General features: G+C 44.6%; 1 protein-coding gene across 4 annotated transcripts in view; it reads right to left on the bottom strand.

Annotated features, from left to right (window-relative positions):
* SEMA3F (semaphorin 3F) overlaps nt 1–27746 on the bottom strand; it is a 917803-nt gene that overhangs the window by 415868 nt on the left and 474189 nt on the right. For 3 of the 4 annotated variants that reach the window (XM_033925947.1, XM_033925948.1, XM_033925949.1), the window contains one exon: nt 22986–23075. The exons of the other annotated variant lie outside the window; for it this stretch is intronic. In XM_033925947.1, coding sequence (XP_033781838.1) covers nt 22986–23075 — 90 coding nt within the window. The remainder of the gene's footprint in view (nt 1–22985; nt 23076–27746) is intronic. 4 annotated transcript variants of the gene reach the window in all.

Genomic DNA, 27746 nt, shown 5'->3' with positions numbered 1-27746 from the left:
AAGGATCTGATTGTGGATATCCAAAAGTTTGGAAGGAAAGAGGAGGTTCTGCTGTTGGGAGATTTCAACCTGCTGGATGCGGACTGGAATGTTCCGTCTGCGGAATCGGAAAGAAGTAGGGAGTTTATGGATGCCTTTCAAGAGGCTCTGCTCAGACAAATGGTGACGGAACCCACAAGGGAAAAAGCGATATTGGATCTGGTCCTCACAAATGGAGAGAGTATCTCTAATGGTTCAAGAGGGTGCTCACCTGGGAAGTAGCGATCATCAAACAGTTTGGTTTGATATAACGGCTAAAGTGGAGAGCGGCCACACGATACTTAAAGTCCTTGATTTCAAACGTACGGACTTTAATGCAATGGGAAAGTACCTGAAGAAAGAGCTGTTAGGATGGGAGGACATAAGAGAAGTGGAAAGACAGTGGTCTAAGCTGAAAGGAGCGATAAAAATGGCTACGGACCTTTATGTGAAGAAAATCAATAAAAACAAGAGAAAAAGGAAGCTGATATGGTTCTCCAACTTAGTGGCTGAGAAAATAAAGGCGAAAGAGTTGGCGTTCGTGAAATATAAAAAAAACCAAGAAGGGGAGAGCAGAAAGGACTACAGGGTGAAACTGAAAGAAGCCAAGAGAGAGATACGTTTGGCGAAGGCACGGGCGGAAGAACAAATGGCTAAAAATGTAAAAAAGGGAGATAAAAATTTTTTCGGATATATTAGTGAAAGGAGGAAGATAAAAAATGGAATTGCTAGGCTAAAAGATGCTGGGAACAAATATGTGGAGAGTGATGAGGAGAAAGCAAATGTGCTAAACAAATACTTCTGTTCTGTGTTCATAGAAGAAAATCCTGGAGAAGGAACGAGATTGTCTGGCAAAGTTAAACGAGAAAATGGAGTAGATTCTGCGCCGTTCACGGAGGAGGGTGTTTATGAGCAACTTGAAAAACTGAAGGTGGACAAAGCGATGGGACCAGACGGGATTCATCCCAGGATACTAAGGGAGCTCAGAGAGGTTCTGGCGAGTCCTATTAAAGACTTGTTCAACAAATCTCTGGAGATGGGAGTGATTCCTGGGGATTGGAGGAGAGCGGATGTGGTCCCTATTCATAAAAGTGGTCACTGGGATGAAGCAGGAAACTACAGACCGGTGAGCCTCACTTCAGTTGTTGGAAAAATAATGGAAGTGTTGCTGAAAGAAAGGATAGTGTACTTCCTTGAATCTAATGGGTTACAGGATCCGAGGCAACATGGCTTTACAAAAGGTAAATCGTGCTAACGAACCTGATTGAATTTTTTGATTGGGTGACCAGAGAGCTGGATTGAGGACATATGCTAGATGTAATTTACTTGTATTTCAGCAAAGCCTTTGATACAGTTCCTCATAGGAGGCTGTTGAACAAACTTGAAGGGCTGAAGTTAGGATCCAAAGTGGTGAACTGGGTCAGAAACTGGCTGTCGGATAGAAGCTAGAGGGTGGTGGTTAATGGAAGTCGCTCGAAGGAAGGAAAGGTGACTAGTGGTTTGGTGCTGGGGCCAATCCTGTTCAATATGTTTGTGAGTGACATTGCTGAAGGGTTAGAAGGAAAAGTGTGCCTTTTTGCAGATGATACCAAGATTTGTAACATAGTAGACACCGAAGAGGGAGTGGAAAATATGAAAAAGGATCTGCAAAAGTTAGAGGAATGGTTTAATGCCTGACAACTAAAATTCAATGCAAATAAATGCAGAGTAATGCATTTGGGGATTAATAATAGGAAGGAACCGTATATGCTGGGAGGAGAGAAGCTGATATGCACGGACGGGGAGAGGGACCTTGGGGTGATAGTGTCCGAAGATCTAAAGGCAAAAAAACAGTGTGACAAGGCAGTGGCTGCTGCCAGAAGGATGCTGGGCTGTATAAAGAGAGGCGTAGTCAGTAGAAGGAAGAAGGTGTTGATGCCCCTGTACAGGTCATTGGTGAGGCCCCACTTGGAGTATTGTGTTCAGTTTTGGAGACCGTTTCTGGCGAAAGACGTAAGAAGACTTGAGGTGGTCCAGAGGAGGGCGACGAAAATGATAGGAAGCTTGCGCCAGAAGACGTATGAGGAGAGACTGGAAGCCCTGAATATGTATACCCTAGAGGAAAGGAGAGACAGGGAAGATATGATTCAGACGTTCAAATACTTGAAGGGTATTAACGTAGAACAAAATCTTTTCCAGAGAAAGGAAAATGGTAAAACCAGAGGACATAATTTGAGGTTGAGGGGTGGTAGATTCAGGGGCAATGTTAGGAAATTCTACTTTATGGAGAGGGTAGTGGATGTCTGGAATGCGCTCCCGAGAGAGGTGGTGGAGAGTAAAACTGTGACTGAGTTCAAAGAAGTGTGGGATGAACACAGAAGATTTAGAATCAGAAAATAATATTAAATATTGAACTAGGCCAGTTACTGGGCAGACTTGCACGGTCTGTGTCTGTGTATGGCCGTTTGGTGGAGGATGGGCAGGGGAGGGCTTCAATGGCTGGGAGGGTGTAGATGGGTCGGCAGTTGGAACCCAAGCACAGTACCGGGTAAAGCTTTGGATTCTTGCCCAGAAATAGCTAAGAAGAAATTAAAAAAAAAAAAAATTTAAATTGAATCAGGTTGGGCAGACTGGATGGACCATTCGGGTCTTTATCTGCCGTCATCTACTATCTTACTATGTTACTATGTTAGGAGTCACGTGAACAGTAGAGGCCATGTGGCCCAGAAGAACCATCATGTGTCTCGCCGAGATGGACGGGCAAGATGACACCAAGTTGCAAAGATGGAGGAGAGCTTCCAGACGTGGAGGAGGTAGGATCGCTCTGAGTTGGGTGGTATCCAGAACAGCTCCGATGAAGAGAAGAGTCTGGGAAGCTTGTAGATGGGATTTCGGGAAGTTTATGTTTAAAACAATTTTATTAGGTTTTATCCAGAAACAGAACAATATCAGCCAGGTCATCAATCAAGTTACCTAAACATCACTACAGTACCCAATTTGTCCACCCACCAACCCCCATCCCCCCTCATACCTCCCACCCTCCCACTCGAACCCCAGATGTTGCAGTAACCAAATCGTCTTCTGGGTCATGAGAACGACTCCCTGAGACGTGGATTCCTTGATGAGCCAGTCGTCCAGGTAGGGGAACACCTGGAGACCATGGTTCCTGAGTGCTGTAGCCACCACTACCAGGCACTTGGTGAAGACTCTGGGTGATGAGGCCAGGCCGAAAAAAAGCACTCGGTATTGAAGATGAAGATGTCCCACCCTGAACCTGAGGTATCGACGCGAGGCCGGATGAATGGGAATGTGAGTGTAGGCCTCCTTGAGATCCAGAGAGCATAACCAGTCGTTCTGCTCGATGAGGGGATACATGGATGCTAAGGTCAACATGCGAAATTTTTCTTTGGCCAGGAACTTGTTGAGCACCCTGAGATCCAAAATGGGGCGCAGATTGCCCGTCTTCTTCAGAACAAGGAAGTACCGGATATAAAAACCCCTGTTCTGTTGGCCCACGGGGACCGGCTCGACAGCCCCCAGCTGCAATAGGGCCTGGGCTTCCTGAAGAAGAAGGGCGGTCAGGGTCAAGTTGGAAGGATACTCTCTTGGAGGATGTTCCGGAGGCACTTGATGGAACTGAAGAGAGTATCCCTCCTTGACGATGGAAAGGACCCAGAGGTCAGTGGTGATGGTCGTCCATCGATGGTAAAAATGATGGAGACGACCCCCAATCGGTGGCAAAACTGAAAAAAGCAGAATGACAGATGCTATGCCCTCTTTGAGACAGTCAAAAGGGCTGAGGAGCCTTAGGGACAGTAGACGATTGTGGCTTCTGTTGCTGCTTTTGAGGATGCTGCCTCGTAACAGGCTGACGGATGGGAGAAGCCTGTTTAGGTGGGTAACGCCGCTGGTAGATTAACGGTGGGCGTGATGGACGAGAGGGAGCAGGCTTGGGCTTCAGACGGAGGATGGACTGGAACGACTTCTCGTGGTCCGAAAGCTTCTTGGTCGCCGCCTCAATGGACTCATCGAAGAGGTTGGTACCAGCGCATGGGACATTGGCAAGCCTGTCCTGGAGATTGGGGTCCATATCGATGGTCCTGAGCCACGCCAGTCGGCACATGGCCACCGAACATGCCGTGGCCCGAGCAGAGAGCTTAAAGGCATCGTAGGAGGACTGCATCATCTGCAAGCGGAGCTGGGATAATGAAGCCAGAACCTCCTGGTACTTGAACTGTGCTCCCGGGTCCAGATAGGGCATGAACTTCTGGAGGACAGACAGGAAAAATTTGAAGTGTGTGATGAAGTGGAAGTTGTAATTCAGAACTCTGGAGGTCATCATGGCGTTCTGGTAAATTCTCCTGACGAACCGGCCTATAGTCTTGTCCTCCCTACAAGGGTGGAAAGGTGGCGTAGACCTGGGAGTGGTGAGACCGCTTCAGAGAGGACTCCACCAGAAGGGATTGGTGGGAGAGTTCAGAACCGTCAAACCCTTTATGGTGTACTGTGCGGTACCTGGCATCCAATTTGCCCGGCACAGCGGGGATGGAATAAGGTGTTTCCAGACACCGCACAAGGTCTGATCCAGGAGCTTGTGTAGAGGAAGCTTGAGGGATTCAGCAGGTGGTTGAGGGAGATGCATCGTCTCCAGATACTCTGAAAATTTGGAATCTGTGTCCAGTTGAATGTCCAAATCAGCAGCCATCTGCAGAAGGAATGAGGAGAAAGAAAGCTGGTCAGCCAGAGCCGGGCCTCGAGAAGGACTCGAGGACGTCGAGACCTCTGGATCCAATGAGGACGGGGATCGTATTGGTGAGATAGACCCCATTGAGTCCTCGAGCTCCGGTAGCAGAGGCGGGGAAGTGGCCGGTGGGGAATATGGTGGTGAAGAGCTCAATGAATTGCTTCTCTAGCAAGGTCTGGAACGAAGCCGGCAAGGATGGATTCGCATCTGCAATGGGACCACCTGCAAGGGCCTCGCGCTCCTTAGGGGCAGTGTGAGAGTGCTTGGGCTTAGAAGCCTTGGGTACTTTTAGCACTACTGGTGGAATAGGCTGCTGTGCTACCTGACCTGAAGAGACCGAGGAAGGCATCGCAGCGGGCGCTGGAGTCAGAGCCGGCATGAACGATGCAGGCTTGATGAGATTTGGCGCCGCAGAGGTGGAAGGCTGGGGAGCAGCGGATGGTGTCGAAGGTGAAGGACCTTTCGATGAAGACTGCTCCGTCGAGGACTCCATGCTGAACAGCGACTCTCACAAGATGCACCGACGCTTGAAAGCACGTGCGGTGAGTGTGGAGCAAGGCCGGCACGATTTCAGAAGGTATTGAGGCCCGAGACACCGAATACAGCGTTGATGAGGGTCCGTTAGTGAAATCGCGCGCTGGCACTTGGCACACTTTTTTAAACCGGTGATAGGCCGGGACATAGGCCGGAAAAGCTCCGCCGCAAGATCGAAGCCGTGCGGCTGCAGCCATGTGGCTTGCCCGGTCGAACGGATGGAAGAAATTTTTTTTTTTGAAAACAAGAAAGAACGACGAAAATCAGCGATTAAGATAAAAATAATCCAAAACCGTGGACTTTAGAAGGCACAAGTGAAAAAACTTCACACAGAGAGTCGAAGACGGACTTCTCAGCTCCGCGGAAAAGTAAGAACTGAGGAGACGCGCCCTGGTCTGGGCGAGAAGGCACTCGCGCATGCGCGGTGCGGGCGACTTGAAACTTTGAGTTTCTTCAAGAAAGACTGCTTGTGAGGGTCCGCATCGGGGCTCCGTTGGATCACGTCACCCATTAATGAGAATACCTGCCTGCTTGTCCTGGGATAATTCAATTTAGGAATTTCTCTCCCCTGTAGATATTTATATATGACCAATATAGTGCTTGGCACCTTCTGTAATATTATCCATAGTTTTTCTAAATGTTCGATTTCAGAGAATAATATCTTATCCCAACCCTGAGCCATCACATAATGTTTTACTTGTAAGTATGCCAGGTAATCCCCCAGCTTTACCCCTGGAAATTGTAATAAGGCTTCAAACAAGATCAAAGTTCCTGTATGTAAAAAATCTCGAAAAGTGGTCAGCCTATTCTGTCCCCATCTTTCAAATACTAGTTTAGTTTTACCTACCCTAAATTGGGGTCCATCCCTCAATGATGCCAAAGAAGAGGATGTTACTCCATAATTACATTCTTTTCTCATTACTATTAATTACATTACTCCACAAAGTAAGTAAATGTAATAGATATGTATTATCAGTTTCCAATTTCCACTGTCGAATTGTCTGTGAAGACCAAAGTCCAGTAGCCAAACTGTGCTGAGGGATAAAAGACTGTTCTATCAAGACTCCCCATTTATGTGTATTCAATTCCCAATCCAATATCATCCTTATTTGTGCTGCTTGGTAATACCATCTATGGTTAGGAACACCTTTTCCCCCTCAAGCTCTATCTATCCACATCACCCTCTGCAAAATCCTAGGTGTTTTATTAGCCCAAATAGATTTTCTGAATTCTGCCTGTAGGATCTTAAACAGCCGAGTAGGCAGGGGGATCGGAAGAGTCTGAAACAGAAATAATAATTGGGGTAACACATTCATCTGGAGGACAGCAATACGTCCCCCCCCAAAGAGAGCCATAACCCATTCCAGCGCTGTAAATCCATCCGAATTTTCCGAAGAGTCGGTCCATAATTAGCCTCATATAAAGTGTCCAAATCCATTGATAAATGAATACCTAGATACTTTATACCCTTAGATGTCCATTTAAAGGGGAATAGGCGTTGAAGATCCATTATCTTTGATGGTTCTAAAGTGAGATTTATAATTTCAGTCTTATCTAGATTAATCTTAAATCCAGATACTTCTCCAAATTCATCAAATATTTGTAATAAAAGTTCCACTGTATGGTCTGGCTCTCTTATATTTAAGAGGATGTCGTCAGCAAATAGAGCTATATGATGTTCAATACCGCCAATCTGGATCCCTTTCAATTGGGGATGATTACGAATCGTTATCGCAAATGGTTCTATGGATAAGGCAAAAAGCAATGGGGAGAGTGGGCATCCCTGACTGGTGCCCCTTGCAATGGAAAAAAATTCTGTATAGGTTTGATTGATCCGAAGACATGCTCTGGGCTCCTGATACAACGCTTGAACCCATGCATTAAAGGATCCCCGCAATCCCATCTTCTCTACGACAGCCCACAGAAAATCCCCATCAACACCGCTTGTTCCCTTTTTTCCTTTACATGCCACATCAAATGCAAGGTGCAGCTAAACTTATCACCCACTTGTCTTTGTTGTATAAAACCAGACTGGTCTATATGAATCAAATTAGGGAGCAATTTACCCAATCTTACGGCCAGAACTTTTGCTATAATTTTAACATCTACGTTCAACAAGGAAATAGGTCTCTATGAACTGCAATTTAACGGGTCCCTCTCAGGTTTCAAAAGGATCGCTATACTTGCTTCCCTCATGGAGTCAGATAAATGACCCCCTTCTGAGATACCATTAATTATACGCATTAACAATGGTGCCACTTGTAATCCAAATTTCTTATAAAAGCATCCCATATAGCCATCTAATCCTGGGGATTTACCAACTTTTACATTCCAAATAACCCCCATTACTTCCCCCAAAGTAACTTGTTCATTAAGTAACATTTGTTCATCAAGCGACAGGGCTGGTAGATCTATTTTATCTAAAAAATACTGCATCTCAGTTTTTTCCCCATTTTCGTCAGGGTTATACAACTGTCGATAGAATTTCAAAAAGGAGTGGCCTATATCTTTATCTGTAACCTGTATTTGCCCCTTACTATCTCGAATCGCTGTAATAGATGCTTTTACATGTTTAATTTTAATGAAATGAGCCAGTTGAGCACTACATTTATTACTATGTTCATATTTATAAGACCGGAAGCGCTCCCATATATAATTAAACTCTTCCATTTGAAATTGTAATAGTTCCCCCCTAACCTGTCGTATTTGTGTCAGTGTATGTGGGTCTAATGTACTTTTATGTAACATTTCCAGGGAAAGTAAACATTCCCTTAAATGTAGCTGATCTTGAATTCGTCGATGTTTCAATCGGGCTCCCCATTTAATAAAGATACCCCGTAAAACTGATTTTAAAGCATCCCATAGAATCCCATCTGAAACTTCCCCCTTATCATTAAACTCCAAATATTCATCTATAGTATGAAGAATTTCCTTTTCCACCTCTGTGTTATTAAGCAAAGAATCATTAAGCCTCCATTTGTAAGTTCTTCCCCTAGATGTCATCCCAATACAATCTACCCACACTGGCACATGATCAGATTTTGAATACTTCCTAACTCAGCTTTCTTAATCTTCCTCCATTGATTCTTATGAATCCAAATTCCATCTATCCTGGTATAGGTTTGATGTACATAAGAGTAATGAGTGTAATCTCGCTGGGTTCCATGCAAGAAACCCCAGCAATCTATCAAGCCTAAAGAGTGCATAAATGTTAGAAAGACCTGAGTGTGTCCCCTAATTGAATCTCTACCTCCCTTGGAATGATCTAATCGTCCATTTGAAAACAAGTTAAAGTCTCCCCCTAAAATTATCACTCCCTGAAGGAATAATAATAATTCACACTGCAAGGATCTATAGAACTCAATTAGAGCTATGTTAGGACCATAAACTTTCACTATTGTTACTCTTTGTCCCTGTAAAATTCCTCTCAATGCTAAGCAGTGAATCTCAGTATACCTGGTCTATAACCAAGCCCAAACCTTTCTTCACTAAAATTGCAATTCCTTCCTTTTTTTTTAGCTGGGTCTTGTCCTTGATGTGTCCAAACTAGTTCAAATAATAGATTCTCCAAAAATATCACATCTCTGGGTCTTAAGTGTGTCTCTTGTAATAAACAAATATCCCACCTCATTTTCTTCAGTTCTCGAAAAACAATATTCCTTTTCCCAGGACTATTCATCCCACTGATATTCCAAGATCCAGTCCTAAGCGTTTCCATCTGGAGAAGTGTGTGGCGCAGTGGTTGAAGCTACAGCCTCAGCACCCTGGGGTTGTGGGTTCAAACCCCACGCTGCTCCTTGTGACCCTGGGCAAGTCACTTAATCCTCCATAGCCCCAGGTACGTTAGATAGATTGTGAGCCCACCGGGACAGAGAGGGAAAATGCTTGAGTACCTGATTGTAAAAACCGCTTAGATAACCTTGATGGAAAAATTATGTTCTTACCTGTTAATTTTCTTTCCTTTAGACGCAGCAGATGAATCCAGAGACCAATGGGATAGCCCACATCTACCAGCAGGTGGAGATAGAGAAACTGATTGACAGGAGGTCCTATTGGCTGGCACTTCTCCTGTTATCATCAGTATAGCTCCTTGCCCAAGCATCCGTAACCATCAATAGGCATAACATGTAAAAAACTTCTTTCCCATAACAAATCACAAAATGTAATAATACAAAATACAACCATCCACAATAACAAACTCGGAAAGCTGCAAAAGAAAAAACCGACAGACAATATCCAGAAAGGGTGGGGCTCTGGATTCATCTGCTGCGTCTAAAGGAAAGAAAATTAACAGGTAAGAACATAATTTTTCCTTCCTTAGCAACAGCAGCAGATGAATCCAGAGACCAATGGGATGTAGCAAAGCAATCCTCAATTTGGGTGGGAAGCAAACGCCGCCTCCGCAACAACCGAAGCACAAAACGCAACCACCGCACATGCCCCCGTATCCAACTGGGAAAACTAAGATAAAGCACTCTCGGGAGACCAAGTAGCCGCGAGACCAAGCCCCTCCCAGGAAAAAACCACCTCTGGACCGAGTCCAAGAAGTCATCAGCGCTCAGTCGGAATGGCCATGAAGATCTGTCGCCAACCGCATCAAGCAAGCAGAAATTATGTCCTCCTGAACCCATCGAGCGATGGAGGCTTTGGATGCTGTGAAGAATACAAAAAAAGGCAATCTAAACAACGAAAAGTCATGAGAATTCTAGCCCGTGGAGAAAGCTAAGCACATGCAAAAATGCAGTGAACAGCACGGCCCCCCCCCCCCCCATGAAGAAGGAAGGAAACGTGAGAATGCCATAAAAGAAAAGATGACACCTCCTGAGAAAGAACTGGAGGTACCGTCCGAACTGACGCACCAGATTGTGTCAATCAGAAATAGGGGTCCCCGCCGAAACAAGGCCCGCAACTCAGAAAACCGTCGAGCCAAAGCCATGGCCCCAAGACACCACGTGTACCACGGTACAGCCACTTGGTGTCACAAAAGACAAGGATGAAACGAAGCCTTCGGAAACTGCGAAGAAGTACCTTAAGACTACACCCAGAACAGGGCTTACTACGAGGTGTACGAATATACCATACACCGTTTAGGAACTGAACTACATGAAGCTGAGAAGTAAGCGAAGAGTCAGATAACAAGCCCTGGCAACAAGACAAGAATGGCCCTTGAAGCTGAAGGGAAATGAATGCCAAGCCCTTGGCAATACACTAGGGCCAAAAAAGAACCCAGGAAGGGTGCAACTGCAGAGAATTACTTAAGAAGGAAAAAACCTCCAAAAGGAAGTAGAAGCCACAGTGGAATACGCCTATACCACCAGAATAAGAGACGAAACAACCTGCCAGCGCATAACCCCTACACGCAAGACGAGACCGTTCAAAAGCGAGGTCGTAATACCAAAGTAGTACAAATAAGCATGTTGATCGGACTCTAGGTAAGCAACCAGGAGACACCAAGTTCGGCGGACGACCGACTCATCAGAACCGCCTAGCAAAAATGGCGCAACCAATCCAGAGAGTCTACAAATATTGCGCCCTGAAAGCGAGCGTGAGATGGCCAAGCCAAGTCATCATTAGCCATGGGAAACTCTGAAAAAAAAAATAGAAGCGAGAAAGAAGCCACGCTGCTACCCCCTCGGACTCCCACTCCCTATGTTTGCCGCAGAAACCAGGAAGCATAACCTGTCAAGACGAGGCCATGAGGTCTAGATTCAGGAGATCTCACTTCCATACAAATAGCCGGAACGCCTGAGTTAAAACTCACAATATCCAGAATGGAGAAGATCTCACTATGACTAACCTGTACACTTGCTAGAGCGTACACAGTGCAGTACACCATCACATACAAAACATGAGCCATGCTCAGATTACACGGAGAGAAGTCTAAAGAAACCCATTTCCTGACCCGGAAAATGAGCTGCCAACTGAAGAGTCAGATGAGGGTCCACCCAGGAAGTAGAACCATGACGTAACCTGCCTATGGAGTATCTCACCTACAGCCCAGGCTGTCGAGAAAAACCACCATCACAATACTGACTAAAAGGAGCTTCAGCGGAATACCGGAAGAATGGCCGAAGCTCCAGAAAGGTAGCCTGACCATGCTCCAGAGCAAAATACTAAACAAGTATTGAGTCGCCTCTCAAGACCAGACTGGTGGATCTGAGGATGGCGGGCACTGAGCCCCCCCAAACCCGCCAGGTCGGAATGTCTGGGGACCAGAAGCCAGTCCAGCAAAGACCGAGGCATGCACATGAAAAGAAAAAATCACACTGAGCAATGCTTGAGAACCATACCAAAGAACGGGAGCTCCGAGATACCGGGAACCACTGGAATAAAAGCGACTGCTGGAGCAGTATAACGGGAAAGCAATCCGAAGTTCCCAGAGGCGTCAGTAACATGGATCCCAGAACCCGTACCGAAACCCATACCTTTGGTCACGGAGATCGAAGATGAAAACAAACCTGAGACTGGGACCCATCACCCTAGTCCGTGGGAAGAAACACATGTCTCTCCTATATGAATACAAACAACTCCCTGATAAACCCAAAATTATCACCGGAGAAAAGAGCGCTGCGTAAATTCGACGAGGCACAGAAACCACCCGTTTCGTGCCAGTCAAAGGGCCCGACTGGAAGACGGCCGAATCAAGCATGCCGTCCAAAAGGAAGTAAGCGAATCGCCCGGCAGTGCTGGCAGTGCCACAACGGTACCACTGCCCATCTTTGCTAAAAGGATAGAAAAGCCTGGGGGAGGCGAAATGTCATGTGCCAAAACCAAAAGCACAGCTCCAAGAGAGGCAAGCCAACCTAGTTCTGAGGGAAATTTCAACACATAGGGAAAATGTAACACATAGTGAAACACAAAGCATTGAGCCTCCAAGAACAAACCGAAAACCTGAGGAAGATGCAAAGTTGCAAGCATCCCGAAAAACAAACATCCACAGCCCCCTGAGCAAACATTATAGTGTCATCCCCCTCCAGAAAAAGCCTGAAGAGACACAGGAAGAAGCCAAGAGCCCCTCAGAATGCAGTGCAGAAGGTCAGGGAACATCCGGATGAGAACTTGAAGAAGAAGAAAGAAACTCTTCAAGGAAAACTCAAGTTTGACGCAATGCAAAGAGGAGTATATTGGCATCATGAACACAGTACAAACTCCCCGTAACGTGAGCGAAATATGCATGGCCTCCAAAGTGAATACCCACGAGACTCAATCAAGATGCTGCATCCACCGTCCCGTGGAAAACAGCAGACTAACAGGTATAGACAAAGCTCCCATCGCTAATGAGAGCTGCCGGGATGATGCTAACAGCCATATGGCGCATGCTCCTCCGCAGGTTAATAGAATAGGTAACTGGCCCCTGGTGAGAAGGAGCTGAACAGCCCTGTCTGGTCGGGGTGCCGTCTAGCATGTGTCATGAGCAGAATCAGGGGCGAGGCAACAGGCATAGAGCGTAGGACACCCTAAGCATGTGGAAGAAGAGGAAGCTGGCCCCTAGCCATCATCAGCCCTATAGACCTTGCGGTGAGATCGGAGGGCTGCCTAGTACGCACCAGGAGTAGAAAGCGACCTCCATGTGATAAGCCTTAACAACCAGCAGACCTCAGAGACACCCAAACCCCCAGGAAGAAGGGAAGAGCCAACCAGCCCCAAGAGAGACCCCTCACATGGTGAAGAAGGAGTTTTATAGCGCTACCAGACCGATGCAGCGCTGTACAGAGGAAGAAAGATCAATGAAACCTCTAACATACATAGCTCCTCCACCCTTCAGGGACCCTGAGAGAGACAAGAAACGCCCTGTAAGAAATATGGGAACTCTCCGGGCACTTCACTCCGGGCACTTCATCTATGTCGTAGATCACCCACGACATAGAACAAAAAACTGAGTGTCGGCGGCCACACACAGCAGAAACTTCTACTGTAAGTCCCTAGAGACATACCAGGACCGGCCCAAGAAAACTAGCAGCCTATCAGCAAATGAAGCTAGTGGAATACACACAAACACACAGCAAACTTGAGCACTGCCCCAAGGGTCAAAGCTGCCCTAACAGCCTCAATGGACCGGACCCCGAACCGGATAAGCCCAGGAACATGCTGAAAAGTCAGCAGTATAAAAACGCTCCCCGAACACACAGTGGCATCGCCGCTTTCAGAGGAGACCCAAGCGCGGGAAGCTACGCGCCAAAATCTGTCGGCTCCCAGAACCGCTCTGCAACACAGACCCGGAGCCCCGATATGAAACAGACACCTAGCCATGGCCGAAATATCTGAAAATACACCGTGGGGAGGAAAAGAAACAAAGGCCGGCGCATGAACTCAACAGCATTGGAGAATAAGCGTACGCCGTTCGCACTCAGGAAAGACCCAGCTCCCGGACAGTGACCGAAGAACACACCCGGAGCCGATCTCACCTCCCTGCGGCCACACTGGGAGCCATGCAAATATGCGTCTCCCCAAGTCAACACCGGGAGCCGCTCAAATATGGCCCCCCCCCCACTGGCTGCTTGTAACGCTGAGGAGGAACAGCCCCAGAAACTCACAACCACTGCAGCTCTATTGCCAGGGAAAGAAAGAAGCGTGTGCTTCTACCACGTGGGAAGGCCCCGGCTCCCTTAACCAAGCATAGCCCTGCACCGAAGCCACTCCGGAGAAAACCAAACGTTTCCCCACAAGAAAACAGCGGCTAACAAAAGAAAAGTACTAGCCAGAAGAACCACTTAACAGTGAAACAACCGAGCTCACCCCAGCACAAAACAGCACCCGCAGGTCAAATACAAGAAGAGTTAAACATATACTCACAACCTTGTAAGGAGTGCCAGTTGCTCAGCACTAGCAGGGCAGAAATACTCTACGGGGAACCACCAGCGTTCATACCGGCACAAAACAGCCCCGCAGTTCCAATACAAAGTGAAATAAACATATACTCACAACCTTGTTAGTAGTGCTGGCAAATGCTCAGTACTAGCAGGGCAAAACAGTAGCTGTGAAGTCCCTTTTTTTTTTTTTTTTTTAAGGGAAAGAAGAAAAATTTGCCTCTATCATCGGAGGGAGGGTGAGGCAGGGACAAGGGGTGGCCCAAGTGTAACCTCTAAAGCCGGCACCATTCAGCCGGACACCCCTGTCTCACTGAAGAGAAAGTCTCCACAGGAGAAATAGCATTGCCAGCTCACTGAAGAGAAACCTCAACAGGAGAAACAGAATGGCAGTCTCACTGAAGAGAAACCTCAACAGGAGAAAATAAAGTTCCAGCCACAGCCAGAATTCAGGAGCTAGTTGAATAGCGACCTTTTCCTGCTGGGAGATAGAGAATACTGGATAAACAGGAGGAGTGCCAGCCAATAGGACCACCTGTTAATCAGTTTCTCTATCTCCGCCTGCTGGTAGATGTGAGCTATCCCATTGGTCTCTGGATTCATCTGCTGCTGTTGCTAAGGAAAGGCGGTATATAAAAAAATCCTAATAAACTTAAATAAATAATAATAAAACTTCTTCTTACTCCCCCTGCTTCACCCCCTTTGCCCTCTCCTACTCACGGTGACGGGACAAAAGCGTGTGAGACTTCAGCGCGCTGACACCAGCGCGCTGCCTAAAAAGTGACTTTTAAAGAGCTCCGAAGGGGTGTGTGGGGGGAACCCCCTCACTTTACTTCAGACTGTTCACGCTGCCTAAAAAATCAGGAAAAAGTTAAGTTTACTCTATAATGGAGGGTTCCAACCCCCTGAACCCCCTCAACGGCAGCGCGAAGAGTATGAAGTAAACTGGGGGGGTTCCCCACTCACACCCCACGTCGGAGCTCTTTAAAAGTCACTTTTTAGCTGGTGCACTGGTGTCTTGCGCCGAATTGTTGGCGCTGCAATGTCGGCGCGCTGAAGTCTCGCGCGCGAATGACTATGAATCCCTACCCACACTGGCATTGTGGTGTAAACAAAATAAACAAACAAAAAAGACTTTTCCTCTCTCTGTTAAATCCTACCTCACATTCGCGGTCTAATACCAGCTCTGGCAGGATACACATTTCAAATCTGACATATTGTAATCACAAAACAGAAAATAAAATTAATTTTTCTACCTTTTTTTTGTCTGGTCCTTTTTCAAATCATGTTGGTCCCAGGCTCTGCAACAAATGTCTTCTGATAACTTGCTTACCAGGGTCTCTTGCCCATTTGTCGTTTTCTTCTTTCTCCGTGGTAACCATCCATCTTCCATCTCTGTCCTCCCCTTCCATTCCCCTTCCCTCCCCTGGAGGTTTGGCATCTTTACTTTTTTTCATCTCTATTCCCGTACCTGCATCGATGACCCCCACCATTCCCAGATCCACCATCTCTCCTTTTCTCAACTACCCTTTCATCCAGCATCTCTCCCTCCTTCTCCACCAGCTCTCCCTTTTTCTTTCTAACTACCCTCCTATCCAGTATCTTTATCCTCCCCACACCATCCCTTGTATCCAACTTCCCTCCCTTTCTGTTCCTTCCCTCCATAAATCCCACTGTCCACCATCTCTCTTCCTCTCCTGTTTTTAGATCCATTATTTTTTTTCTATCCCTCCCACCATCTCCCCTCTCCATGATCTCCCCCAAGTCCATCTCCCCCTCCACCATTCATATTCCCCCCATTCATATTCCCCCCTCCACCAACTTTACCTCTCCCATCCATCTTCTCCCCATCTCTCCCTCTCCAGTCCACCAACTCCCCCTCTTCCATCCATCTTCTCCCCATCTCTCCCTCCCCAGTCCATCAATTCCCCCAAGTCCATCTCCCCTCCATAATCTCCCTCAAGTCCATCTCCCCCCTCCACCAAGTTCATCTCTCCCATCCATCTTCTCCCCATCTCTCCTCCACTCCAACAACTCCCCCAAGTCCATCTCCCCTCATCTACCTTTATTTTGATGTTACAACATGTTGCCGGTGGCGGTAGTTATTTAGCGATCCACTCCTGTTACCACTCCTTGCATCTTCTCTCCATTGCAGTCCCTCAGTGAAAACTTCCTCTTTCCGCTTGGGCGGCCGAATGGAGAGAAGACGCCCGGAGTAGCGGCAGTGTAATGAATTGCATTCGCTACCGCCGCTTTTGTCTGGCCTGGGAGGAGAGGAGAAATACTTCCGGGGTCTCCAACAAGGCGGCCGACGAATTAGTAAGTTCAATATTTTTCAAAAACAAATCGATTCACCTGAAGTGAATCGGTAAATCGGTTTGAATCGCGAATCGGGCAGCACTACTGGACACAGAAACGTACAGTATAGCAATACTTTCATGCAGGTTCTTAAGATAGCTAGTAGCAATGCCTAACTTTATCAAGGTATCTTGCTCCTGGTAGCAAAGGCTTAGTGTTTCAAGGTATCTTGCCTGCAGGCAGCTTTCTGCCCAAAGAGTTCTTAAATAACTGTCTCTGGTTATAAGTGAAGCAAAAGGTACAAACATCAGCTTCTACAACTTATAGTCCAGCACCTTGTCATCATACAAAGAACAGTTCTTACACGGGCTGGCTCAGACTTCAGCATGGCTTCCAGGCACAGCTGCTGCACTGCCCTGCTGCTAATTAGCTGCCTCTGTTCAAACGGATCTCAATGCCAAAACCTCAGCAAAAGAAAAATAGGAAAACCCAAATGTTTTCTTTGAGCTACTTTCGAAAAGACAAAATTCACTAGTTCAGAAACATTACAGTCCATAAGCAGTAAAAACTTCTGCCAGCACAAGACAATTTCTTCTAGGCAAAATATTCCAAACAAAACACAGTTCAAAGTAATGTTTTCCAGTTGATTCTCCTCAGTTCTACACTAGGTTCTGGTACACTTTCTGCTGTTTCAAAATCCATAACTTCCAAAGTATTCACCTGTCCCAGTCCTCCAGCCTCTCACAGTCTGGCTGAGAAAGCAAACATCCTTAGCTGGGCACTTCCCAGTTCCTCCTTCCTCTCTCATTCTCTTCTCTCCCTTCTCCTCTCACCGGCTTCCATTTTAGGGAGCTCAAAACTATGCCCCCTCTGCCTGGCTGAGAGGGGGGGGGGAGGTGAATCAGTTCTCTAGAGCAGTGTTCTTCAACCTTTTTACACCTATGGACCGGCGGAAATAAAATAATTATTTTGTGGACCGGCAAACTACTAGGACTGAAATTTAAAAACCCTGTTTCCACCCCATCTCCACAGGCTCGGTCCCCTCAAACCATCTGATCCCATCCGCACAAGTCTTAGTTATGATTTTATATTGAATGTATTTTATTAAAGTATAAAAAGAAACAATATTCTGTACAATTGTAATTTTCTACACAGCAAGAATCAACAAAACCCCAGTCTCCCCTCCCTTCACATATATCCCCTCTACTATCAAGAAAATTGAATAAGCCAAATTATTACAGAATGCTACATAGAAATATCATGCTAACAGAATACCGCAATCACACACGGCAGGAATAGTGTTAGGGGAATGCAACTAGGGCAACTGCCCCCGGGTTAGAGAGAACCCTAAGCAAGATGGAAGCTTGGTTAGAGAGAACCCTAAGCCAGCTGGAAGCTAAAGAAGCACTACCTGGGCTTTAGTCCCCAGTTATGTCTAACACCAGCTCTAGCAAGATACATATTTCAAATCTGATATATTCTAATCACAAAATAGAAATAAAATTATTTTTTCTACCTTTTGTTGTCTCTGGTTTCTGCTTTCATCTTCTTTTCATTCTCTTCCTTCCAGCGTCTGCCCTCTCCCCCTTCCATATTGTATCTGTCTTCTTTCTATGCCCCTCTCCCCTTTCCATCCAGCCTGCGCCCCCTCTCTCCTTTTTACATGATTCATTCCAGCTTCACTGCTCTCTTCATTTTTATCTCTCCTATACCAGATCTAGCATCTTTGTCCCTCTCTGCTTATTTCTCTTCTGATCCCCTTCCCATCATCAGTCTCTCTACTTTCTCATTCCTGTCTCTCCCCTTCCTCTCCTCTAATCTCCCTGCCAGCTGTTTCCTTCCTTTTTTTTCTCCCTTCCCTCATCCTCCTGTCCAGGAGTAACTCTCTTCCCTTCCCTCCTCCCCTTCCAGCAGCATCTCTCCTTCTCCCTCTCTCCAGGTCCAGTAGCAGCTGTCCCTTTTTTTCCCTTGTCCAGCAGCTTCCTAGCCTCCAACAGTGGCTTTCTCCCCTCCCAACAGCTCTCCATACTTGCAAGCGCAGCGATTAACTAAGACAGCCTTGGGTCCTTTGATGAGTCGTGCCGCCTCTAAGGAAAGAGGAAATTGCATCATCAGAGGCAGCCGCGACTCGGCAAAAGCCCCAAGGCTGCCTTAGTGAATTGCTGCGCTGGTAAGTGCTGACAGCTGCTGGGAGGGGAGAAAGCCACTGTTGGAGGCTCCCCATGATCTCACCAGCCCTGCGTGGACCTGCAGCTCATTGATCTTGTCGGCCATGTGCGGACCGGCAGGAAATTGCAGCTGTCGATCTCGTCAGCCCTGCGCGGATCAGCAGGAATTTCCTGCGGACCGGCACCGGTCCACGAACTGGTAGTTGAAGAACACTGCTCTAGAGAACTGCTACGTCTGCCAGGAGTCAGATTTCCCTGCTCCTTTTTTAAAGGAACAGCAAGTATTTCAGGAACAAGTCTCCTGCCCGGATTTCAAGGCTCTATACAAGAGTACAAGCTTTCCTGCAGAACTTTCCCTGTCTCATCCTGGCTATTCCAGAGATAGTCATCGTTTGCAAGTTCCAGGACACTGACCAGATTAGCTCTTCTGCGCTGGAGCTAAACTTTACACATTTCATTGGAACAAAACAGCTGCAGGCAGTGGGTTTGTTACACTGGACAAAGTAATTGAAAGCTCTGGAACACATTGCCATAGGATGTGATAACAGTGGTTAATGTAGATAGGTTTTAAACAAAATGTTTGGACAAGTAGCTGGGAGAAAAGTTCAAAGTCTGCTATTGAGACAGACTTGGGGGAAAACCAATGCTTGCCTTGGGATTAGTAGCATGGAATGTTGCTACTATTTGAATTTTTGCCAGATAGTTGTGGCCTGGATTGGCCACTGTGGAAATAGGATATTGAGGTAGATGGACCATTGGTCTGAACCCAACCACAAAGGGAGGGGTGGAGGTGAGGGAGAGATAAAGAGATACCCAACTACGGAAGGAGACGGACCATTGGTCTGACCAAGTATGGCTATTCTTATGTTCTTATAATTGAAACTCCTCTCATATAAAGGAAGGCTTAAAAGGTTAGTGTTCTTAGCTTGGAAAAAAGAAAGCTTGGGGGGGTGCATATGATAGAGGACTACAAAATCCCAAATGGAGTAAATGTAAGTTGGTTTATGGTTTATTTATCTTAATATACCGCCTTTCGCAAAGTATGGTAAGGCAGTGTATCTATAATAATAAAACCCAGAAAAAGGAAGAGAGGCAAAATATCTGGAAAGCAAAGATGTAAATGGAATAAAAAAATAGCTGACACGGTAAAATTGGGAGACAAGACATTTTTTAGATATATTAGTGATAGGAAGAAGTGCAAAAGTGGCATTGTGAGACTCAAAGGTGAAGGGGAATAATATGTAGAAGATCATAAAGAAAATACCAAATTGCTTAACAAATATTTCTGTTCTGTGTTCATGGCTGAGGCACCCGGAGCGGGACAGCAGAAAACAAACATGAATAGGAATGGAGGAGTAATAGACCCTGATCAACTTTCAGAGGGTTTAGTTCAAGTTTCAAGTTTATTTAAAATTTCTTATACCGCCCAATCAGCCTTCTAGGTGGTGTACAAATTTGTAAAAACAGAAAACAAATTTTAACTAAAATACAAGTTTGAGGTGACAATACGTCCCCAAACTGTAACTGAGGAGTTAGCTAAAATAAAGGTAGACAAAGCGATGGGGCCGGATGAAGAAGGGCAGATGTGGTCCCTCTCCACAAAAGTGGAAGTAAGGAAGAAGTAGGGAATTACAGTCCGGTAAGTCTGACTTCTGTGGTAAGCAAATTAATGGAAATGCTTTTAAAACAGAGAATGGTCAAGTTTCTGGAATCCTGTGGATTACAGGACCAGAGATAACATGGATTCACTAGAGGAGGGCTTGTCAGACAAATCTGATCAATTTCTTTGACTAGGTGACCAGAGAATTGAATAGAGGATTTTTGCTAGATGTGGTATATTTAGATTTTAGCAAAGCCTTTGACAATGTTCCACACAGACGTCTAATAAATAAACTGAGTGCCCTTGAGAAGGGTCCCAAAGTAACGGGCTGGGTCAGGAACTGGTTGAGTGGAAGGCAACAGAGGGTAGTGATCAATGGAGATGTGCCCAAGGTTCTGTTCTTGGGCCTGTTCTTTTTAACATTTTTATAAATGGTATTGCTGAAGGGTTGTCGGGTAAGATTTGCCTCTTTACAGATGATACCAAAATCTGCAATAGATGGTATGAATAACATGAAGAAAGACCTGACGAAGCTTGAAGAATGGTCTGAAATTTGGCAGCTAAAATTTAATGCTAAGAAATGCAAGGTCATGCATTTGGCTGCAAACGCCCAAAGGAACGGTATAGTTTAGGGGGTGAAGAACAGAAGAGTGGAACTTGGGTGTGATTGTATGTGATGATCTTAAGATGGCCAAACAGGTTGAAAAGGTGACGGCGAAAGCTAGAAGGATGCTAGGTTGCATAGGGAGAGGTATGGCCATTAGGAAAAGGGAGATATTGATGCCTCATTTAGAATATTGTGTACAATTCTAGAGACCGCACCTTCAAAAAGATATAAAAAGGATGGAGTCGGTCCAGAAGAAGCCTACTAAAATGGTGTGTGGTCTTCGTGATAAGGCATATGGGGACAGACTTAACGATCTCAATCTGTATACTTTTGAGGAAAGGCGGGAGAGGGGAGATATGATAGAGACATTTAAATACCTACGTAAAATAAATGTGCATGATTCGAGTCTCTTTCATTTGAAAGGAAACTATGGAATGAGAGGGCATACAATGAAGCTAAGAGGTGACAGGCTCCGGAGTAATCTGAGGAAATACTTTTTTGCAGAAAGGGTGGTAGATGCGTGGAACAATCTCCAGGAAGAGGTGGTAGAAACAAGAGACTTTGTCTAAATTCAAGAGGGCCTGGGATAGGCATGTGGGATCTCTCAGACAGAAAAAAAGATAATGTTTACTGCAGATTGCCTTTATCTGCTGTCATGTTTCTAAATCATATTTACTAGATGCTAGGGTTCACCTTAGGGGTGAGCACCCGAGAAAAAGATCTAGGGTACGTTGTAGACAATACGATGAAACCTTCCACTAAAAAAAACCAAACAATATGCTAGGAATTATTAGAAAAGGGATGGTAAATAAGACTAAGAATATTTTAATGCCTCTGTATCACTCTATGGTGTGATCTCACTTTGAGTATTGATTCAATTCAATTTCTGTATCTCAAAAAAGATACAGCAAATTTACAGTAGAAAAGGTCCAAAGAAGAGTGATCAAGATAATAAAGGGGATAGAACTCTTCTTATAAGAGGAAAGACTATAAAGGTTAGGGCTCTTCAGCTTGGAAAAAAGATGGCTAAGGGAAGATAATACTTAAGTCTACAAAATCATGAGTGGTACAGAACGGATACAAATGAGTCGATTTTTTCTTCATCAAAAATGACAAAGCCGTGCGATAACAGCCCCAAAGCCCTTTAAATCTCTGGGCTTCGGGGCCATTACCGTGCAGCTTTGTAGAAGAGGGGGTATGGGACAATCGATGAAGTTACAGGGAAATACTTTTAAAACCAATAGGAGGAAATATTTTTTTACTCAGAGAATAGTTAAGCTCTGGAACACATTGCCATAGCATGTGATAGTGGTTAATGTAGATAGGTTTAAAAAAAGGTTTGGACAAGTTCCTGAACGAGTGTAGGAATAGCCTAAAGTTAACGTAAAAGGTGGAAAACCTGAGCAGCCCAATTCAAAACTTTGGACAGGTCATGTTACACTCTATTGCCTCAGGTACAGGGATAGAAAAATACCTAGTGTACCTGAAAGTAGCCACTTTGAACAGAAAAAGCATAAATTAAATTCAACCTCCCCCCTTCCATTCCTCCTACTCTTCTTTCTTTCCAATTTAAGGCACTAATATCTGGCATCAGGAGCCTTCATTTGTAACTACTCAGGCAATCTTTTCTTCTCTTTTAATTTCCAATCATAATTAGTCTGGTCATTACAGTGATGGTTCTAGGTTGGGGACCATGCACTTTGAACCAGTGCTCCTACCAGAACCCTGTAATCATGCAGCCTGAATATGGCAGGTGTCCCCCCTTAATTAATGACCATAATAACTACCTTCCCCCCATTAGTGGCTATAGACATCCCCAGGATAACTGGGACACTGCCTTGTCACTGATCCACTGGTCATGTCCAGAAATTGCTTTTTTGGTTATTTTCTGGTAGATGGAGTCCATTGAGGCCAGTTCAGGATTGCTGGAATGAGGCTTATTAAGATCATTTCCTTTGCCTTTCTGGACTATCCTGAAATGCAAGAAAAGACAAGCACTAAGATGTCTTTCCTTGTCCTTGCTGAAAGAAATCAGCAACTGGGTCATTGCTGAAGTGATAGGTTACTGGAAGGGCCTGATCTCTGGTAAAGTTAGTCTTATGCCTCTCTGTGACTATTGATTAGGAAGCATATCAGAACCTTGGCTCAGTCCTTGCCCTGGAGCCTGCTGTGGGTTAGTTTTCAGCCTGAAGTCAGGAGGCTGCTCCCCAGGTCTAAGCAGGATTCCCACCTTGTGCACTGTGAGCGTCGGGCTGATGGACGTATTGGCAGTTCTGCTTCCCCGTCCTCCAGGATGGATTGTTTGGCTCGGCTCAGAGGCCTGAAGAAAAGGAGCAGTGAGAAGAATTAGAATGACAAGTTTGCACCCTGGAACCAACAAATGCCAAGACAAACAGAGAAACCAGTCAGACACATGGAGAGCAATTCTATAATCTAGGTGCCCTCATTTATATACTTCTTGAGCATGGAACATCATTTAGTCATTCATTCAATTTTCTAGACTATTCTCAGAAAGGCTTACATGAATTTATTCAGGTACTCAAGTACATTTCCCTATCTGTCCTGGCAGGCTCACAGTCTATCTCAGAGCACCTAACTTACATAGGCCCATATTCTATACACAGTGCCTAAGTTAAATGCAAAATGCCATTTAAAAGAACTTTTAAAACGAATTTCAAGGCGCCTACAAAAATGGCACCAGAATTGCGCCTACGGATGCGCTTTACAAAACCTAATGCCACTTTACGAACAATTCTAGAAATGGTGCTGTTGCATGATTGACACATAATTGACGACCACTTTAAGGTAGCTTTTGAGCAGTTTACATTAGCTTCTATTATGGTGTTACGACACATGAGTATGAGCTTCTATAATGATGTTACAATATATGAGTTTCAGTAATAATATTGCAATACATGAGCTACGATTTAAGAGCTTTTATAATGGTGTAAAGGGGATGGAACTCCTCTCGTATGAGGAAAGACTAAAACGGTTAGGGCTCTTCAGCTTGGAAAAGAGACGGCTGAGGGGAGATAGGATTGAAGTCTACAAAATCCTGAGTGGATTGATTTTTCACTCTGTCAAAAATTACAAAGACTAGGGGACACTTGATGAAGTTACAGGGAAATATTCTTAAAACCAATAGGAGGAAATTTTTTTTCACTCAGAATAGTTAAGCTCTGGAACGCGTTGCCAGAGGATATGGTAAGAGCAGATAGCGTAGCTGGTTTTAAGAAAGGTTTGAACAAGTTCCTGGAGGAAAAGTCCATAGTCTGTTATTGAGAAAGACATGGGGAAGTCACAGCTTGCCCTGTATTGGTAGCATGGAATGTTGCTACAGCTTGGGTTTTGGCCAGGTACTAGTGACCTGGATTGGCCACCGTGAGAACAGGCTACTGGGCTTGATGGACCATTGGTCTGACCCAGTAAGGCTATTCTTATGTTATGGTATATGAGCTTCTGTAATGGTGTTACAATAGTTTATAGAATCTGGACCATAGTGTGTAAATGCAAGGCGATGTACACATGAAAGGAGCATGGGCAGAGCTGCCACTTAAACAGGTAACTTATAGAAACTTGTCAGCTACTTTTAGACACCCACAGATATGCCAGCTCTAGGTCTGGTGTAACTGTGGGCACCTAAATGTTAGGTGTGCTGTTCCTGAGTTATGCTAATATTCTAGTGCTGTTATAGAAAAGGCTTTCTGTTCTAGAACATTAACATAACCCAGTATCAGCATGCCATTCATTTAGGTATAAATACAGGCCTTTAAATCCAGCAAGGGCAGAAGTAATTTACTGCATTCTGCAAGTAAGTAACCTACATCATTTCAAAGGTCTTCTTAAAACTCATTTATATACATTTAAAATTCCTTTTAGATTCTTCGGCTCTTTCAAGTTTATTAAAAGATTTTTTAGACCGCTTAATCAAATATCTAAGCAGTTTACAATGTAGTAATATATAGAAAAAATGTACATCATTATAAAAACAGATAAAAACAGGGGGTACTGGAAGAGAATCCAAGTATAGCCTCCAGCTCTTTGTTCCTTACTTGTTTGCTATCCTATGCTGATTTTATTTCTACCCCAAATTCCTCTTGTGTCAGGTAAGTTTTAGGTCTTTGGTGTCTTTTGATGTAATGCCATTTACTTAAGTTGTTTTAATTTTCTTATTTGTACTGTTTTTTGGTGTTTTGTATTTGGTATCCCCATTTTTATTTTGTAAATCTCTTGAAACTTGCATAAAAGACAGCTCCGCCCATAACATTTACATACTCTGCCACTTCAGGTGCTCTTACAGATTAGCACTTAGGTTTTATGCTGCCACTTACCTGTGAAAGCAACAGTATAATGAACATATTATGTGTTCAAGTGGCACCTAAATGTGGGCACCCACTTATAGAATTAGTCTTCTAGAGACCAGTCCCTGTTTTCTTGGACACAGATTCCTGTCGATGTACTCACACAAGGCCAGATACAGACAGAGCATCTTGTGTGCTTGAAGACACATCCACATAGCCAGATGGTTAAGTCTTTCAAAGCTTGATCCCCACTTGTGCCCAACACCTGGTTCAGTGTGAGTCGTCAGGCCTGCCTCTGTCCCCTGGAACACACTTCTAGCTGACTGCACTCTCTTCTGGCACAGTTTTATAATAGCAAGTGAGTGATAGTGGCAGCATGAGCTACAGGGATGCTGAGTGAGCTCTGCACTTCTTGTCCCTGCTACCGCCATAACTCTCGTCATCTATTTGAAAAAAAGACTAGAGGGAAAAAAAAAGTTGGATTTTGATATAGAATGCAATAATACAGGGACAATTTTCAAAGGGATTTTTTGTGTGTAATCCACTGTTTAGTTATGGACTAAGCCTCTTTGAAAATTGTCCCTCTACTTGGGAAAAAGGAGCGGTGCTGGGTGCAGAGCTAGACCACCAAAGTATGTGTGAAAAGTTCATATTTAATTCCCAAGTTTGCAATCTCTGTTGGCACTTGTATACCTGTGATTACTGAAAGTAAAATATATATTTTTTTTAATTGATAACCCATTTCAAAAAAATGATTTGCACAACCATAAACAGAAAGAATAACATACATATCTTTGCATAGCTTTAAAAAATACAGAAAAGTACCCATATCAACAACAACAAAAAAGCTGCCACTTTTTTTTTTCACTTTTATAAACCTCCAGACCTAAGGTACAATGTATGAAGTCAGTTGTCGGCTGCAGGTTAGCTTTGCTTTGTAGCCAAACATTATCAATCAAATTCCCCACCAAATTCCCCAATTTCACAAATGATTTTTTAAAATTTTATTTTGAAATTAAATCACAAGACACAGAGAAGAAATACCCTCCCTTCAAAAAATATAATAAATTCACTCTTCTTTAGACCTCAATAATGGGTGAGTGAGGAAAGGAAAAATAAGAATTTAAACAAAAATAATTGTATATATTCAAGCAAGGCTTTACATGATATCCCACCATTACATTTATCTATAAAGCCAATTATATATTCTTTAGTTTGAGAAAATCCTTCAAATGTTCTGGGGTATAAAAGATATATTTGGGTCCTCCTATAATTGACCAGGAATTTACACAGAAAATCAACAAAAATGATGCTTCAAGTTTTAAGGTCTTTTGTCTCACAGATAAAAGATTTTTCTTTGTTTTGAGGGTATATCAAGTTTCAAGATATATACCCTGACCCTGACCCCACCCATGCCCCGCCTCTATCATGCCCAGACCCTGCCTCCCACTGATTCCAGTCCCATCACGTCACCTTTCACCATTTCCTTAGTCCTCTGTATCATTTTGGCTCTCATCGATCCTCCACTGCATTTATCACCCTTCAGTCCCAGTTCCATTCCTATCTGTCCTTCCTTCCATTGTCTCCAAGACCATTCTTCCTGTCCCTATATTCCACCTCCACCCAGCTTCTCTTCCTTTTTTATCCTTTCTCTTGTACCCCACCCCAGGACCAATTTCTCTGTCATCTCTCCCCTGCCCCTTCCTATGGTACTGCAAGTGTCCCCCTCCCCTTTGTAAAGCCATGCTGGTGGGGATCCCTTAATCTTTCATCATCCAGAAATGTGTCCAATCTGTTCTTGATCAACTTCTCCATGAGTTTACTCACTATTGATGTGAGACTCACCGGCTGAAAACTATAGACCGGTGAGTCTCACATCAATAGTGAGTAAACTCATGGAGAAGTTGATCAAGAACAGATTGGACACGTTTCTGGATGATGAAAGATTAAGGGATCCCCACCAGCATGGCTTTACAAAGGGGAGGTCTTGCCAATCCAACTTGATAAGCTTCTTTGATTGGGTAACAAAAAAACTGGATGAGGGTAAGTCACTGGATATCGTGTATTTAGACTTTAGCAAGGCTTTTGATAGTGTTCCACACCGTAGGTTACTGAACAAGATGAACGCGTTAGGACTAGGAAAAACATTGACAGCATGGGAACAGGACTGGCTCAGCGGCAGACTCCAAAGACTAATGGTGAATGGTATTCCCTCTAAAATGTCAAAAGTGACCAGTGGTGTCCCACAGGGTTCGGTCTTAGGCCCGATGCTATTCAATATCTTTGTTCGGGATCTAACTCAGGGACTTCGAGGCAAAATTACATTATTTGCTGATGATGCTAAACTATGCAACATTGTGGGCAGAGCAACAGAACTTGATAATGAGACCAGGCCCAGCACTATGGAACAAGACCTGTTTATGTTGGAACAATGGTCAAGTACTTGGCAGTTAAACTTTAATGCCAAAAAATGTAAAGTAATGCACCTTGGGAGCGGAAACCCATGCAGAACATACACCTTGAATGGTGAAATCTTGGCAAGAATCACTGCAGAAAGGGACTTGGGAGTTCTCATCCGGGAAGATATGAAAGCTGCCAACCAGGTAGAGAAAGCTTCAGCAAAGAACATAAGAACATAAGAACATAAGAACTGCCATCACCGGATCAGACCTTCGGTCCATCAAGTCCGG

Source organism: Geotrypetes seraphini, chromosome 17, assembly GCF_902459505.1.
Source record: "Geotrypetes seraphini chromosome 17, aGeoSer1.1, whole genome shotgun sequence".
Lineage (NCBI taxonomy): Eukaryota > Metazoa > Chordata > Amphibia > Gymnophiona > Dermophiidae > Geotrypetes > Geotrypetes seraphini.
Note: the sequence above shows the minus strand (reverse complement) of the source record. Positions and strands in the feature narration are given on the sequence as shown.